The sequence below is a fragment of the Girardinichthys multiradiatus genome, chromosome 5 (assembly GCF_021462225.1).
Source record: "Girardinichthys multiradiatus isolate DD_20200921_A chromosome 5, DD_fGirMul_XY1, whole genome shotgun sequence".
Classification (NCBI taxonomy): domain Eukaryota; kingdom Metazoa; phylum Chordata; class Actinopteri; order Cyprinodontiformes; family Goodeidae; genus Girardinichthys; species Girardinichthys multiradiatus.
Window position 1 is genome coordinate 40,200,210 of NC_061798.1, and position 13,932 is coordinate 40,214,141.

The 13,932-nt window shown below is 42.8% G+C and overlaps 1 protein-coding gene across 2 annotated transcripts in view; it reads right to left on the reverse strand.

Annotated features, from left to right (window-relative positions):
* LOC124868492 (protein tweety homolog 3-like) overlaps positions 1-13,932 on the reverse strand; it is a 38,346-nt gene that overhangs the window by 13,315 nt on the left and 11,099 nt on the right. For both annotated transcript variants that reach the window (XM_047365854.1, XM_047365855.1), the window contains exons 3-12: positions 10,157-10,353; positions 5,535-5,646; positions 5,217-5,437; positions 2,843-2,938; positions 2,615-2,687; positions 2,416-2,491; positions 1,690-1,745; positions 1,484-1,576; positions 1,098-1,190; positions 880-1,016 (exon numbers count right to left, since the gene is read on the reverse strand). In XM_047365854.1, coding sequence (XP_047221810.1) covers positions 880-1,016; positions 1,098-1,190; positions 1,484-1,576; positions 1,690-1,745; positions 2,416-2,491; positions 2,615-2,687; positions 2,843-2,938; positions 5,217-5,437; positions 5,535-5,646; positions 10,157-10,353 — 1,154 coding nt within the window. The remainder of the gene's footprint in view (positions 1-879; positions 1,017-1,097; positions 1,191-1,483; positions 1,577-1,689; positions 1,746-2,415; positions 2,492-2,614; positions 2,688-2,842; positions 2,939-5,216; positions 5,438-5,534; positions 5,647-10,156; positions 10,354-13,932) is intronic.

A 13,932-nucleotide genomic window follows, 5' to 3' on the forward strand; every position in this document is an offset into this window, starting at 1 on the left:
ATTGCAATAGGAGTGAAATCCATCACTGCATGCAAAGCTTAGATTTATTGCACCGGCTGTGATGCTGAATTATTATCTGATCACAGGGTTTTCAGTTATCTCAATATGCACCGTCATTTGCTGAAGCCCGAAGCATTTCCAAATCAGGACAGGAGGGAGAGAAGAAGGGGAAGGAACAGAAGGAAGAAGTGGGGCACAGGGAAAAGAAATAAAAGTGTGGTGACATACTGTCCAACACAACATGGGTGCTCTGAGTCCAAAGGAAATGAGAGATGTACAAACATACAAAAAACAAACCATCGACTGGACTGGCTGCGATGAGAGCAGACAGTAAAATAAGAAACAACTGCATGGATGCAGAGACAGGCAGACAGAGGTGTGGAGAGAGACAACAGTTTGGGAGGCGAATACACCCAAAGCAAAGCAATGACATGCATGGGCACAACAGCGATCCTGTTTGAGGCCTTTTGCATTGTTTTCAGTTAGGCATTACAGTAATTTGTTGGAGCTAGTAAGTGTGTGATTCATTAGTGAACAGGTTAAACAAAGACGAGGATTTAGGGATGTAAAGAGTTGTGTGTGGCCTCTATGTGGGTTGTCCATTGCATCATTTGCCTTGACTCAACTCTACTGTCCTGCTGCCTGCAGATCAGATCGCCTAAATGTTGGTGGGATGTGCTGCTTTTTTTCCCCAATACTTTCTAAAGCTGATGTAGAATCAGGAAAAAAAAAAAAACTCACAAGAAATTTTAGATTAATTTGTATGTTTGTCATCATCCAGCAGCATACCATCTCTGCACAATGAGCCAAGCCACATTCTCCAATGGAAAAGTCTCATACCAGCATGAGAGGAACTTTGGAGGAGCATGTGTACGTTACCTCTTCCTTGGCCAGGTATGTGGCACACTGCACACAATAGAAGAGAACATCAGAGCCGTGACGAAGGAGAACAGAACCAGGTAGATAACACCTTCTACCCCATCGTAACACAGCCCGGTCAATGCCTGGACGTAGTCCTTTAAAGACGAGAGGAGGAAAGTGAGCTGGGAAAAAAAGGCTGTGATTTCCATCATCAAACAAAGCACATAATGACTCACCATGTGTAGGCTGCGACAGTCAACCAGGGCTGTCAGCTGGTGGAGACCAACCTCAGTGGAATTCAGTACCGACTGGATTTGCTCAAGACTCTCCTGCACACACAATGTCAACGTTTTTCAAATTGAACAGACATCCTCCTTTATATGCATGTTGAAAAATGAAAGATATAGGGCCTTGCGACAGTATTTGTACTCCTTGAACTTTAGCACATTTTTGTCACGTTACAAACACAACGTTTAACATACTTAAGTTGGATTTTTAGAGACAGAAGAACATAAAGTGACAGGGAGTGGATTGAACAGTTCTCTGTGAGATGATCAAAACTTGGGATACTGTTTTATGTAGACGAGAGGCCTACAGATCACTCCGCTGTAAGCAAACATACCTTGGCAGTGGCAAAATCACGTGTTGCTGATCTCAGTAGTTCAGCCACATCATCCTGCATCTCCACCAAAGCTTTGTGACTCCCTGACAGCCTCTACAAAACAAACAAGGAAGCGTGAGAGGAACACGACTAGTAGAAAGAAATTAGAGAAAAAGATATCGCTTCAAGACTGATTAGAAATATCTGCAACACAGAGAGATTTTTACCTGCTGGAAAGGGTTCACTTTTCCAGAGCTGCATCTCAGGTAATACTGCAGGATATCTGGCAAGGCATCCACAGATTCATATCAGTATATTAATATTACATACATTTGCAATATCCAGTTTCATAACAAAAAAAGGTCAACTCTGCATTCTTCGGGATTTTATATGTCTTTCATCTCTTTGCTGAGGCATGTTTTCTGTTTTATCAAGCAGTTGGTAGGTGTGTGTTTTATGTGAGCATCATCTGTGCTCTACAGCTACAGACAGCAGGACTCATTAGCTGTGTGGATAGGGGGAGTGAACTAAGCAGAGGAGAAAATATGACAAAAGGAGAGATGAAAAAGGGCGAAAAAAGGGAAGGAAGAAATCAGCTCAGGTCGTAAATGAAGATGCAAAAACGTGCTCAGGATTCTTTCTATCTTTGAGACGAGCAGGAGGAAGACGTAGTTGCTTATGCACAGCGGGCTGCTGTGCATAAGCAACTACTGTGTATGAGCTTTTAGATACCAGAGTGTCAGTCAGACACTATCCCGCTGGATGTGCTCAGTCGCACACAAGTAAATGCATCCTCTTTCTAAAAATAGAAGCCACAGATTCTGCAGCTTCAGCTGTCAGGAGTCAAGTCGACATGTCTTTGCTTCTTTTTCAACCAAAATGGATAACAGTGTTCATAATTTATAAACTACCTGCTGGAAATCAGCAAAGTTGTATTGTTTCTTTCTGCGTACCTTGATTGATGACTGCATTTTCTTTGGTTACACTGGTGATGTAGGCGTCTGGAGAGACGCAGAAGTCACTTGCTGACTGTAAGAGGGTAAAACATACATGAGACATCAGGCTACAGAGAACACACTCACTCCAGCAGTAGGTAGGGATTACATCACTGCAGAGACGGAGAGCTCGGCTGTGTTGCCATGGTTAACTTACAGCAGCGACGGCCAGCTCAAGACCCAGAGAACCCCAGCTGATTATCAGTGTCAAAACCCCAAGGAAGCACACTCTGGAGGATAGAAAAAAACAGATCTCCTAAAAGCCAATATTAAACTCATTGACATGGCACACATCACAGCATTAGAAGATACATTTCAGAGAACAGACAGGCTTTTAATCGGTCCAATTGGAGCAGTTTGTGGAGAATGATTCAACAGGCCGTACCCAATCAGAGTGCCTCGAGAGTTGCGAATGAGACCAAAGAGCACCAGCAGACATATGAGAACATCAAACAGCAGCAGGCCGAGGTACCCCAACCACCTACAAGGATACAAACAGGGATACATTATTCCATGGAAAGGATTTCAAGATCTGAAGCAGGGAAAAAACAAATGCATGTGCAGTTTGAGAAATTAAACAAGCATACTATTAAATATACAGAGCTTCTCATTTACACCAATCAGGCAAAAAATATGACAACACACAGGTGATGGGAATAACCCTGATTCTTACTGTTAGATGGTGGTATATATCAGGCAGCAAGTTGACGTTTTGTCCTCAAAGTTGATGTGTTAGAAGCAGGAAAAATGTACAAATGTAAGGGTTTGAGTGACCACATTGTGATGGCTGGAATGCTGTGTCAGAGCATCTCCAAAAATGCAGCTTCTGTGGGGCTTTCCTGAATGATCTTGGCTCATAAATGCATGTGGTGCAAAGGCTGGTCTGAGTGGCCCAATCTAGCAGACTATTTAGCATAGCTCAAATTGCTAAAAAAAAAAAAAAAAAGGTAATGCTGATTTTTTTAGAGAAGTGTCAGAAGACACAGTGAGTCACAGTATGTTACATCTGGGCTGCATAGCTTCCAGTCAGGGTACCCATGCCACATATACACCGCCAGCAGTGCAAACAAATGGCATGTGAGCATCAGAACCTCTAAGTGGCCTGATCTGATAAATCATGTCTTCTTTTTTATCACATTGATGGCTGAAGACCAGGTACTCCCTGTCATGGAAACCATATTTCTTGTGGTCTCTAAGCTGGATAATCTGCACTGCCACAAAACAAAAACGATTCGGAAATGCTTGGAGGTGGACAACAGCTAGTTTGAGATGTTGACTTTGCCTCCAAATTCTCCAGATCTTGATCCAACCAAGCATCTGTGTTGTATGCTGGACAACAAGGTCATACAGGATCTGCTGCTGATAACACCTCAACACCAGATACGTCCCCTGGGCCTCCTCCCGGTTGGACGTGCCTGGAACACCTCCCGAGGAAGGCGTCCAGGAGGCATCCGGTATAGATGCCCGAGCCACCTCAGCTGGCTCCTCTCGATGTGGAGGAGCAGCGGCTCTACTCTGAGCTCCTCCCGGATGGCCGAGCTCCTCACCCTATCTCTAAGGGAGTGCCCGGCCACCCTACGGAGGAAGCTCATTTCAGCCGCTTGTATCCGGGATCTCGTTCTTTCGGTCATGACCCAAAGTTCATGGCCATAGGTGAGGGTAGGAACTTAGACTGACCGGTAAATCGAGAACTTCACTTTTTGGCTCAGCTCTCTCTTCACCACAACGGACCGGCACAGCGACCCCATTACTGCGGCAGCCGCATCAATCCGCCTGTCGATCTCCCGCTCCGTTGTCCCCTCATACGTGAACAACTCCCAAAGATACTTAAACTCCTCCACTTGAGGCAGGAACTCCCCTCCAACCTGAAGAGGACAAGCCACCCTTTTCCGGTCGAGTACCATGGCCTCGGACTTGGAGGAGCTGATCTTCATCCCAGCCGCTTCACACTCGGCTGCGAACCGCCACAGTGCATGCTGTAGGTCTTGGCTAGAGGGGGCCAGCAGGACCACGTCATCTGCAAAAAGAAGAGACGAAATCCACTGGTCCCCAAACCAAACCCCCTCCGGCCCTTGGCTGCGTCTAGAAATCCTGTCAACAGGACCGGTGACAAAGTGCAGCCCTGCTGGAGTCCAACATGCACTGGGAACAGGTCCGACTTAGTGCCTGCAATGCAGACCAAACTCCTGCTCCGCTCGTACAGGGACCGGATGGCCCCCAATAAAGGGCCCCTGATTCCATACTCCTGGAGCACCCCCCACAGGGCATCACGAGGGACACAGTTGAATGCCTTCTCCAGGTCCACAAAACACATGTGAACCGGTTGGGCAAACTCCCATGAACCCTCGAGCACCCTGTAGAGGGTATAGAGCTGGTCCAGTGTTCCACGGCTGGGATGAAAACCACACTGCTCCTCCTGAAGCCGAGGTTCGACTATCGGTCGGACTCTCCTCTCCAATACCCTGGTGTAGGCCTTACCAGGGAGGCTGAGGAGTGTGATCCCCTGTAGTTGGAACACACTCTCCGGTCCCCCTTCTTATGTAGGGGGGACCACCACCCCAGTCTGCCAGTCCAGAGCCTAATTACTGTATGTTTCATTATTATTAATACAAAGTAAATTAAGTCCTTTTGACATGGTGGCTCTTATCTTAAATGTAATGATTATTAATCGATGCTAACATCTCTGTGTATTATACACATGAGCCGTATTCTGCTCAGGTGAAATATGATTGGATTTCCAAACTCTTGAGCTTACTGACCTGTAAAAGTCAAAGGCCTCTGTTTTTTGGGCTAAGTCCTCGAGGGAGATGTCAGTGTTGGACCAGAAGGGGACATCGCCCATCAGCCTCACCAGCTCGTCTAGCTGGCCTTGCAGCTTTTGAACGATGGCAACATAGTCCGTCTGGTCCTGGAAAGTTGTCTCTAACTGGGCCAGGTTCTCCTCCACGGTCTGGTTTAAGGCTAGGGCATTGTCTGACACCTAGAAACAAAATCAAATAACATTTAGGAAGTCAATCAAGTGTATTTATATTTATGTTTTTAGAGTCAAATGTTTAGTACTCTTGGAGGTGGCTCACCAGTTTCTCCACTCCAGACACAGTGCGGTTGGCGTGACGAAGGGAGTATGCCAGGCGACTGGCTCCATCACTCGACTCCCCATTTCCATAGAATCCAACCGCGATTCCAGCACTGGACGAAAACGGTAGACAATAAACAATTTCTTTGATTCCATATAGAATCATTCATACGGATATAACTCATAGTAGAGCATAAGGTCTTGCTGCATAACTAAAAGTCAGGCTACAGAGTTGTTGGTTGCAGTTCATCTGATGGCCACCAGAAGGCAGCCCTGAGTTCTCAGATTTCACCCTAAAGCCTCAGGCAAACGCAGGACTACCAGGGATGATTCACACGCACACATGCACGCTCACACACAGTGTACACAATAACTGGGTCACCAGACCACAAATAATGGGATCCCTCTGCAGGGCCCTGCCCACATTCATACAGCACACATGCAACAATATTTGGGGCTCTTCACTCATACAGACGTTTCCCTACACATCAACAATGCAGCCATTTTTTCTATTTTCTTGTCGTATCTAATCCATTCCTCCCCCACTCACCCTCCTTTAACCCCACTATGCTTTTATATCCCCTTGTGTGCCCCCCCCCCCCTCACTCTGCCCTTCTTTTGTGAGCTTTGTGTACACGAGTCTCCTTTACCCTCTGCACTGAAGCCGCTGCTGCTGTCTGCATGCAGGAACTATTTAAAGAGATCAATTTATGGCCATTGTTCAGACAATTCATTCAGGCTCATTAGATATTTAATAGCTCCATTATACATTTGCGGTTACGATGTACATATATCCTTGGATGTCTGTTTGCAAGAGCTTTTTGCTCTCTGTATGTTGATGAGCTGTTAACCATCGTCTAGTAATTTCTTCAGCCACCCTTGTACCTCTAAACAGCAATTCATTTCCTTATTCCATTCAGTTTTTCATCCTTTTCCTTTTTCTCAATTTAGGTTTAGTCAAGGTGGTTTAATGCCTGTCGGTCCTATCCGGAGATTTGCTTAATCGACTGAGCCAATTAATCCACTGCAATCATAAATATTTAGATCAATGGGAAACAACAGAGAAAAATCACATACATCAAGGGTACCTCAAAGGAACAAACTGTAAGTGGTTCTAAATGATGCTAGAAACTTAGAGCTGTATTTTATTCTCAGCATTAGTCCATTTAAGATGAAATGAGCTGACCTCATGAGTGGAAAATGCGCTGCTGCACCTAAATGAGGACATCAAAGCGTGTTCAGATGGAGCTCAGCAGATGAGCTGGAAATGCAGCAAAACGTTGTTTATAATGAATTCTAGGTTTAAACAAATTAAGTCATCTGAGTCCCAAAGAATGTGTTGAATTAGTAGTAAGCAAACAGAACACAGAAACTGATATTTCATCCGAACACAATGCAGCAAACGCATACACAAAACCACAGCAGACTGCTGAATGGCAGCTCATACAAGTGGCAACTAGAGATGAACCGATCCGGCTTTTCCAGGGAAAAAACTGATTTTCAAGTTTCCTGAAGGTCTGACCTGCTCATTTGGGATTTTAAAAAACTGTTTTTATTAACGGCAGTATAAGATAAGAGAAAAATGTGCTGCCTGTCCTTTGATAGAGATAGGAGTTTAGAATCTAACAGAACATTTCTTTCTGTTGTTCTTCTTCAGACATGCTGGTTATGTTTTAATGTAGCCTGGTCCTCTCAACCGGCAGGCCTTTTTCTGTCCAATAACACCACACTGGCACACAAATGAAGGAAGTCCACATGTTGTCGGCCTGCAGCCAAAAATAGGATATGATGTCATATTAAATGGTGGACAAAGAATCACATGCACACGCTTGTGCACTCAGGGAAATATGAAAAAAGCATGCACAAATGTTCTGATCCATATCAAATACTCTGTAAGAATATTATAACAAATCATAAAGTATTCAAAATCTACAAAAACCCTTTCACCCTGTGTCAAACCCCCACACTCAGAAAGCTTCCCATGGCTGTATTATTCATTTGTCGTCTCTGCATCAAATCTGCTGCTGTCTCCATGGCAACCTTTCTAGGCCAGGGAGAGGGCCGAAATGGGGAGTAATAATAAATAAAGGCCGAAAAAGATGGAGAAGTGAGAAGGGAAGGGAGCAAATGTCCCAAGCTTAGAAACAGAAAAGTGATGACAGTGAACGAAAGAGGAAGAGATTCCTAGTCTATTAACAGGCCGGCGTCTTCGTCTGCAACATTGTGTGCTGACAGGAGCATGTAGGTCAGCATCTGATCTGCTGCCTGGTCGCTGGGATGAAAGATCTCAAAGTTTGTAAGCAGAGAGCGTCAGATGAACAAAAGCTAACAGACTTGCTCCCAATTACACCACATAAGATTTAGGTTTACGAACGAATACTTGACCTGAACGGTTTACATTTAGTCATGTATACATGTCTGCTTTCAAATAATAATGCTGTGATTTCTGATCAGTGGATCAAATATAGTTTAAATGCATAATGTGCTCCCTTTGCATCGATACAATCCATATCAAAAATAACACACACTGATCAGCTATGCATTTATAATCCTGGCCAAAGAGTGGCATGTTGGGGGGTCACCAATTCTCCATAACAATTACCTGTACAACCATTAAAAAACGTTAACATGTGGAACTCTGTGTTTTGCAGAACGCTTCCACACACGAGCTGTTTGGTCTATTTAAGGCAGAGCAGATAGTCTGATTTGCTTCAAGCAGCAGTGGAAGCTAATCTGAACTTTGGTGTGGCCAAAACAGGCGAACTCTGGTGCACCTGGATATGTGGGTCTCAGTTGACTTGAGAGAGATCCCTGATTGTTCGTTCACAGTGGGAAAGCAAATAACTATCCAGAAAACAATAAAAGACAAAGTAAACCGAAGTGATATCTCTTGAAATATTATCACATATGTGATCTGGAAGTTCGCCATAGTCCCTGTCCTAGTCTCTTCCTCTGTCTTCTGCTTGCTGCCAAGATTATGGCAGCATGTTTTAACATTTAATACCAAGGGAGGGTCTTTACATCAAATATCCATAAATCAATTCTTTATAATAGAAATCTACGTTTCACATATCCAGAATGGCATTCTTCCGATCCACAATTAACATTTCAGCCACCCAATGTGCATCCATGTGTAATGGGTTTGCTGCTGCACATTTCTACACACACATTCTTCCCCTCTACATCGAACATCATGGATGGCTCAAATGTAATTCTTATTGGACAAATTCATTTCAGATGTCTATAATTCAAATGGAAAGCAGAGAGTTTGGTGTGTTTTTGATTAAATGTTGAACTGGTTTGCCATACTGGGCAGTTTCTTGTGATAGCGCCCCAAACTCGCAGGATGAACATGGATGAACAAGATGAACATGTGGAAAAGCACCTCATGCCCACTACTAAGTAGAGTGGAGGATCTGTGATGCTGTGGGCCTGCTTCTCGTTTTAAAACCCCTGGAGGTTGAGTGACATAGGGAACTCTTTGAAACAGGAGGAAATTTCAAATTAAAGTTTGGTAGATTCTACTAGAAATAAAGAAAATAGTTCCCAATCTGGTGTTTCAGCAGAATAATAATCCAAACATGATCAAATACACACAGAAATGGTTTCCAACGAAACAAAACGAACTGCCTTCCCCATCATATGGATCATCATACCTAAATCCTGCTGATAATCTGTGAGGTAAGCTCAAAGCAGAAGAGCATAACTGAAGGCAGAAGAGCAGTCAAAGATCGCTCCTATTAGTGATATCTAAGCTGAACAAAAAGGGTTAAACAAAGTATCATCAACAGGGTTACCAAAGAATAGGTGCCACCTGTAAATATTAAGTACCATTCCAGATTATGCTGCAGCTCTAAAAGATAAATGTAATTTAAAACTTTTAACTCATCTTTACCCTGCATGACCACACACAGGTGGTGTGAGAGTGCACTCTATTATTCTACAGAGAAAACGTACATCCTGGCATTCATGTGGAATAACTGATCCATTTCTGTGACTTAAAAAAAGTTGACACATGGCAACCCTCAGTCAACCCACAGTGTTTTTACATTTCTAATTGTTATAAACAAGGTCATATTCCACATGTGTGATTTGGCCATCCTGAGCACAGACGTCTGCTTCCTTTCTTCTCTTTGTCTTTTGTGTGTTTATGAATGTAAATGTCTGGCTCTCAAATTATACACCCATAGAACTAGTTCTACTGTGTTTAGACAAATAACAGACATGGGCCTGAGTGACAAATAATTTCAAGTCAACTGTCAGTAATTACAGGCCCCTCCTGTGTAAACTGAAGCCCCACAGAAAAATAGCTGGCTTGTTAGTGGAGCAAAGCACAGAAAGGAGCCCTGGTCACACTACGGCAGATGTGAAAGCACAAACCGGTCAGCCTACATTAAGATTCAGAGTAAGTCATGGTGATTAATCTACGTGGGGAGATTTAAAAGACCATTAGGGGAAAGTTAGAGACTCCAGGCTGCAGGGCAGAGGGCAATTCTTTAATCTAGACAAAGATGAACTGGACACTTGGGAGCCACCACTACAGTGTGTGCCATGGCAGCAAAGCTGCAGTTAAACATACTCAAACCGAACGTTTGAGTATGCTTTCATCCTTTAGCCTCTCACCTGCAGACGAGCGTGGCGATGATGACGCACCAAGCGGTGCAACAGCAGTCAGCGCTGGGCTGCTGGGAGTGCGAATGGGAGTGTGAGGAGTCTTGCTTCTTGCATCTTCGGCAGCAAAGCCAGAAGGAGTAGATGAGCAGGAAAATAAGGTCCAGGCCCAAACACAGCAAAGCCACAGCACCGATGAGCAAGACAGACTAAAGAAACGAGGGAGGGAGAAAAAATGATAGTACAACTTACATTTATTAATAAACATAGTAATTATATTTTTTCACCAAAGTTTGGCCATTACAGTCAGCGCACAAAAGAGTCCCGTTCCAGACTTGTCTTAATCACAGGGAAGCCGACCATTTAGGATGCGGATACAGAACACAGGAAGCCTGTTAGCTGATATGAGCAGAAAGCAGATACACAGATAGGCTGCATGATTTAGCAGTGAGGTTGTAACAAGACTTCCAGCTCACGAGACGAGACAATACATGATACAATACGAGACAAGAATTTAGCTGCATTATGGAGAAAACTTAAAATCCTATTGGTTTCGTTTTATAACAGAGTAAATGTGTCACATACAGTTTTAAAGAATCATTAATCAGTGTTAAATAATACATTTGACTTCCATACGGTTGTCTTATTCTAACCAAACACCAAAACAGCAAAGAAGCTGCTTATTTATTTGTGTTGTGACATATTTTAAAGAATCTCTGTTCAGTGTAAAATTGTCCAGGTCAGATTTGATAAGTTCAGTTATTTCAGATATAGAGTCAGATGTGATCAACTGAGGTCCCGACTCAAAAAACAAAACTTGTAAAAACACCTTTATTTAGGACGCCAACTTTTTGCAGTGTGGGCAGGTGTCAAGTCCTGATGGAAAATGAAATCGGCACCTCCATAAAGCTTGTCGGCAGGAAGACGCATTAAGGGCTCTACAATTTCTAGGTAGACGGCTGCGCTGACTCTGGACTTGATAAATCATAGTGGATCAATGGCAGCAGGTGTCATGACTCCCCAAATCATCATTGACGGTAGGACCTTCACATTGGACCCTAAGCAACTTGGGTTATGTGCCTCTCCACTCATCCTCAAAACATGGAACCTTAATTTCCAAATGACATGCAAAATTGACTAAATCTGACAATAGGATTTTAGACCACTAAGCAGCAGTCCAGTCCTTTTTCTCCTTAGCCCATGTAAGACACTTCTGATCTCTGGAGCTCAGCAGTAGCCTAACAGTTGTGGCCAATAACCTGAAGTTCTCACTCCAGCTGCAGTCCGCATCTTATGAATTTCCCCAAACGTTTTGAGTGTATTTTGCTTCAAAATACACTCAAGACTGTTGCTTTTTTCCCTACACTTTCTCCTTCCACTTAATGTTCCATTACTATGCTTGGATAAAGCTCTTTAAACAGACAGCTTTTTTGGCGATGATCTCTTAAGGCTTACCCACCTTGTGGATGGTGTCAATGACTGTCTGCTAGATACCTGCCGAGTCAGCAGTCTTCCACATACTTGTCTAGACCAAAACATAACATGGTTGAATTTAAAAGTGGTCTTTTGTAATATAAGGTATTTTTAGATGTAAGCCATAATCATCAAAATTAACAGAAATAAACACATGAAATATATTAGTCTGTATGCAATAAATAAATATACAAGTTTCACCTTTTGAAATACATTTAAAAAACAAATCAACTTCAGTTATATACATTATATGTACATGAGCCATATGTCACAGATCTGTTTGCAGAATCCAAAGTTCTGAAAGCACATGTTGCCCGTGATGTAAGCAGATTGACCTGCATGATATGATTTACAAAAATATCCGTAAAGGAAGCGTTCATGGCTGCATGTTTATCTAAAAACTAAAATCTGATTATAAATACAACAAGGTGTCAAGGCCCATAATAGTATCTTACACTTTCTTCTCCAGATGGAGTCACAAGCTTCCAGAAACTGGTTAGCACTCTGTGAGGTAGACTCTGATGAGAAATAACATGCCGTTTTAAAATGTGCAAGAGAGCGTGGCATGAGATCTCCTTGCATCAGGTAAATAAAGTATATTCAGCATTTTATGTTTTTCCACCAAATCCTGGCCTGATACACTCAGTCCACAAAAGAATTCAGTTCCGGATTGGTCTTTATCACTGGGAATAGGACCATTTAGGATGTGGATAAAGAATACAGGAAGCCCGTTATCGGAAATTAGCAGAAAGCAGATATGAAGCTGGGCCACATGACAGGGCACACAAATAGCGCACATACAAGTGGAGCTCCTCTCTTGAGCCGTTTACAGTTGGAAAATAGTGGCTGTTCACTGAATGTTTGATGTATCGCATTTTGTGCGTCAAACAATCACACCTCCATGGAGGGAGTGGGAGTACTGCTGTTCGGAAACTGCATGCGATAAAGACCAACCACACAGATAACTCAACCTCCAAAAGCTTTGAAGTGCAGAGCAAGGCCAGGGTGGTGGGGGAGACAGAACAGAGAAGGGGGAAGTGATTCTAGAAGACAAAGAACACAAGGAAGAAGATGTGAAAGAATGTCTAAACTGTAGACTAAAAAAAAGAAGTGGATAAAGAAGGAGATAAGAGCTGTTGCAGCGAGTGCTGAAATCTTTTTTAGGCACATAAATACACTGAGATGTTAATTTTCCTCTCCCATATGGAGTTGCCTTTGCACAGCAACACCATGCAGAGACACAGAACCATTCTAGGGAATCTAACATCTTCATCTGCAAGACTACATACATCAGACAAAGATCTCCTGCAACAGAGCTCCTCATTTAGAAACAGCAGCAATGCAATTCTGGGAGACTCCGGAGAGTAACACAATCTGACTACATCTCCAAGATCTTCCCAGAGCTTCCTGCAACTCCAGCCTCTGAAAGGCTTTTTGCATCGACTATGAAATTTCTCCTGTCTGACAGACCGTTTTAGTAGGCTGGGAGACATATTCATGCTTACAAGAACAATGTAGGTGTTGGCAGGTGTAATCTCTATACCATGTTAAATATGTATTGTCCTATTATCATAGCCTTTGCTAATAAACACTGAAGTACTCAAAGTTAATTTTGACTAACTAGTTTAAATGAAAGACAATGGCGTCCATCTTGTCTTAAGAGAGATTTATTTTCTAAATGGATTAAAACAATTTAAAGCAACTGATATTGTTATATTAAACCTTGATATTACACCTTTTCTTAATATTAAGGAGCCTGACATTTCAGGAGTTCCTGCTAACATGTATTGTGACAGATGTGTAACTTCAGCAGCATAATATCCACATATGGAGAGCAATGGCCATACTTACCTGTATATATATATATATATATATATATATGTGGCTCATCAGTCATCTAGCCTTGTATATCATAAAGAAACAAACTTCAACGTATTAAACGCTAACCAGTGCATAACTGTGAAGTGGGTTTTTATTTACAAATATAAACCTGAAAAAGTATAAGATGCTTTTGTTTTCAGCCACCCTGAATCAACACAGCCACGAGTGTTTTGGGGTATGCCTCTGCCAGCTTTACACATCTGGAGACAAGCTGTCTTTTCTAAGTAGCTGAAGGTCAGTTGGATTAGTTGGTTAGAGAGTTGGAGTGTTATTGAATAGCAATTTTCAATTTTTGCCTGAAATTCTCTGTTGGATTTAGATCTGGACTTTGACTAGTCCATTTTAACAATGCTATGGTCTAAACCAAGGATGTTCAACCTGAAGCAAATGAATGGCTCATTACCAGGCCTTTGCAGCTGCTTGCAGGTTTTCTT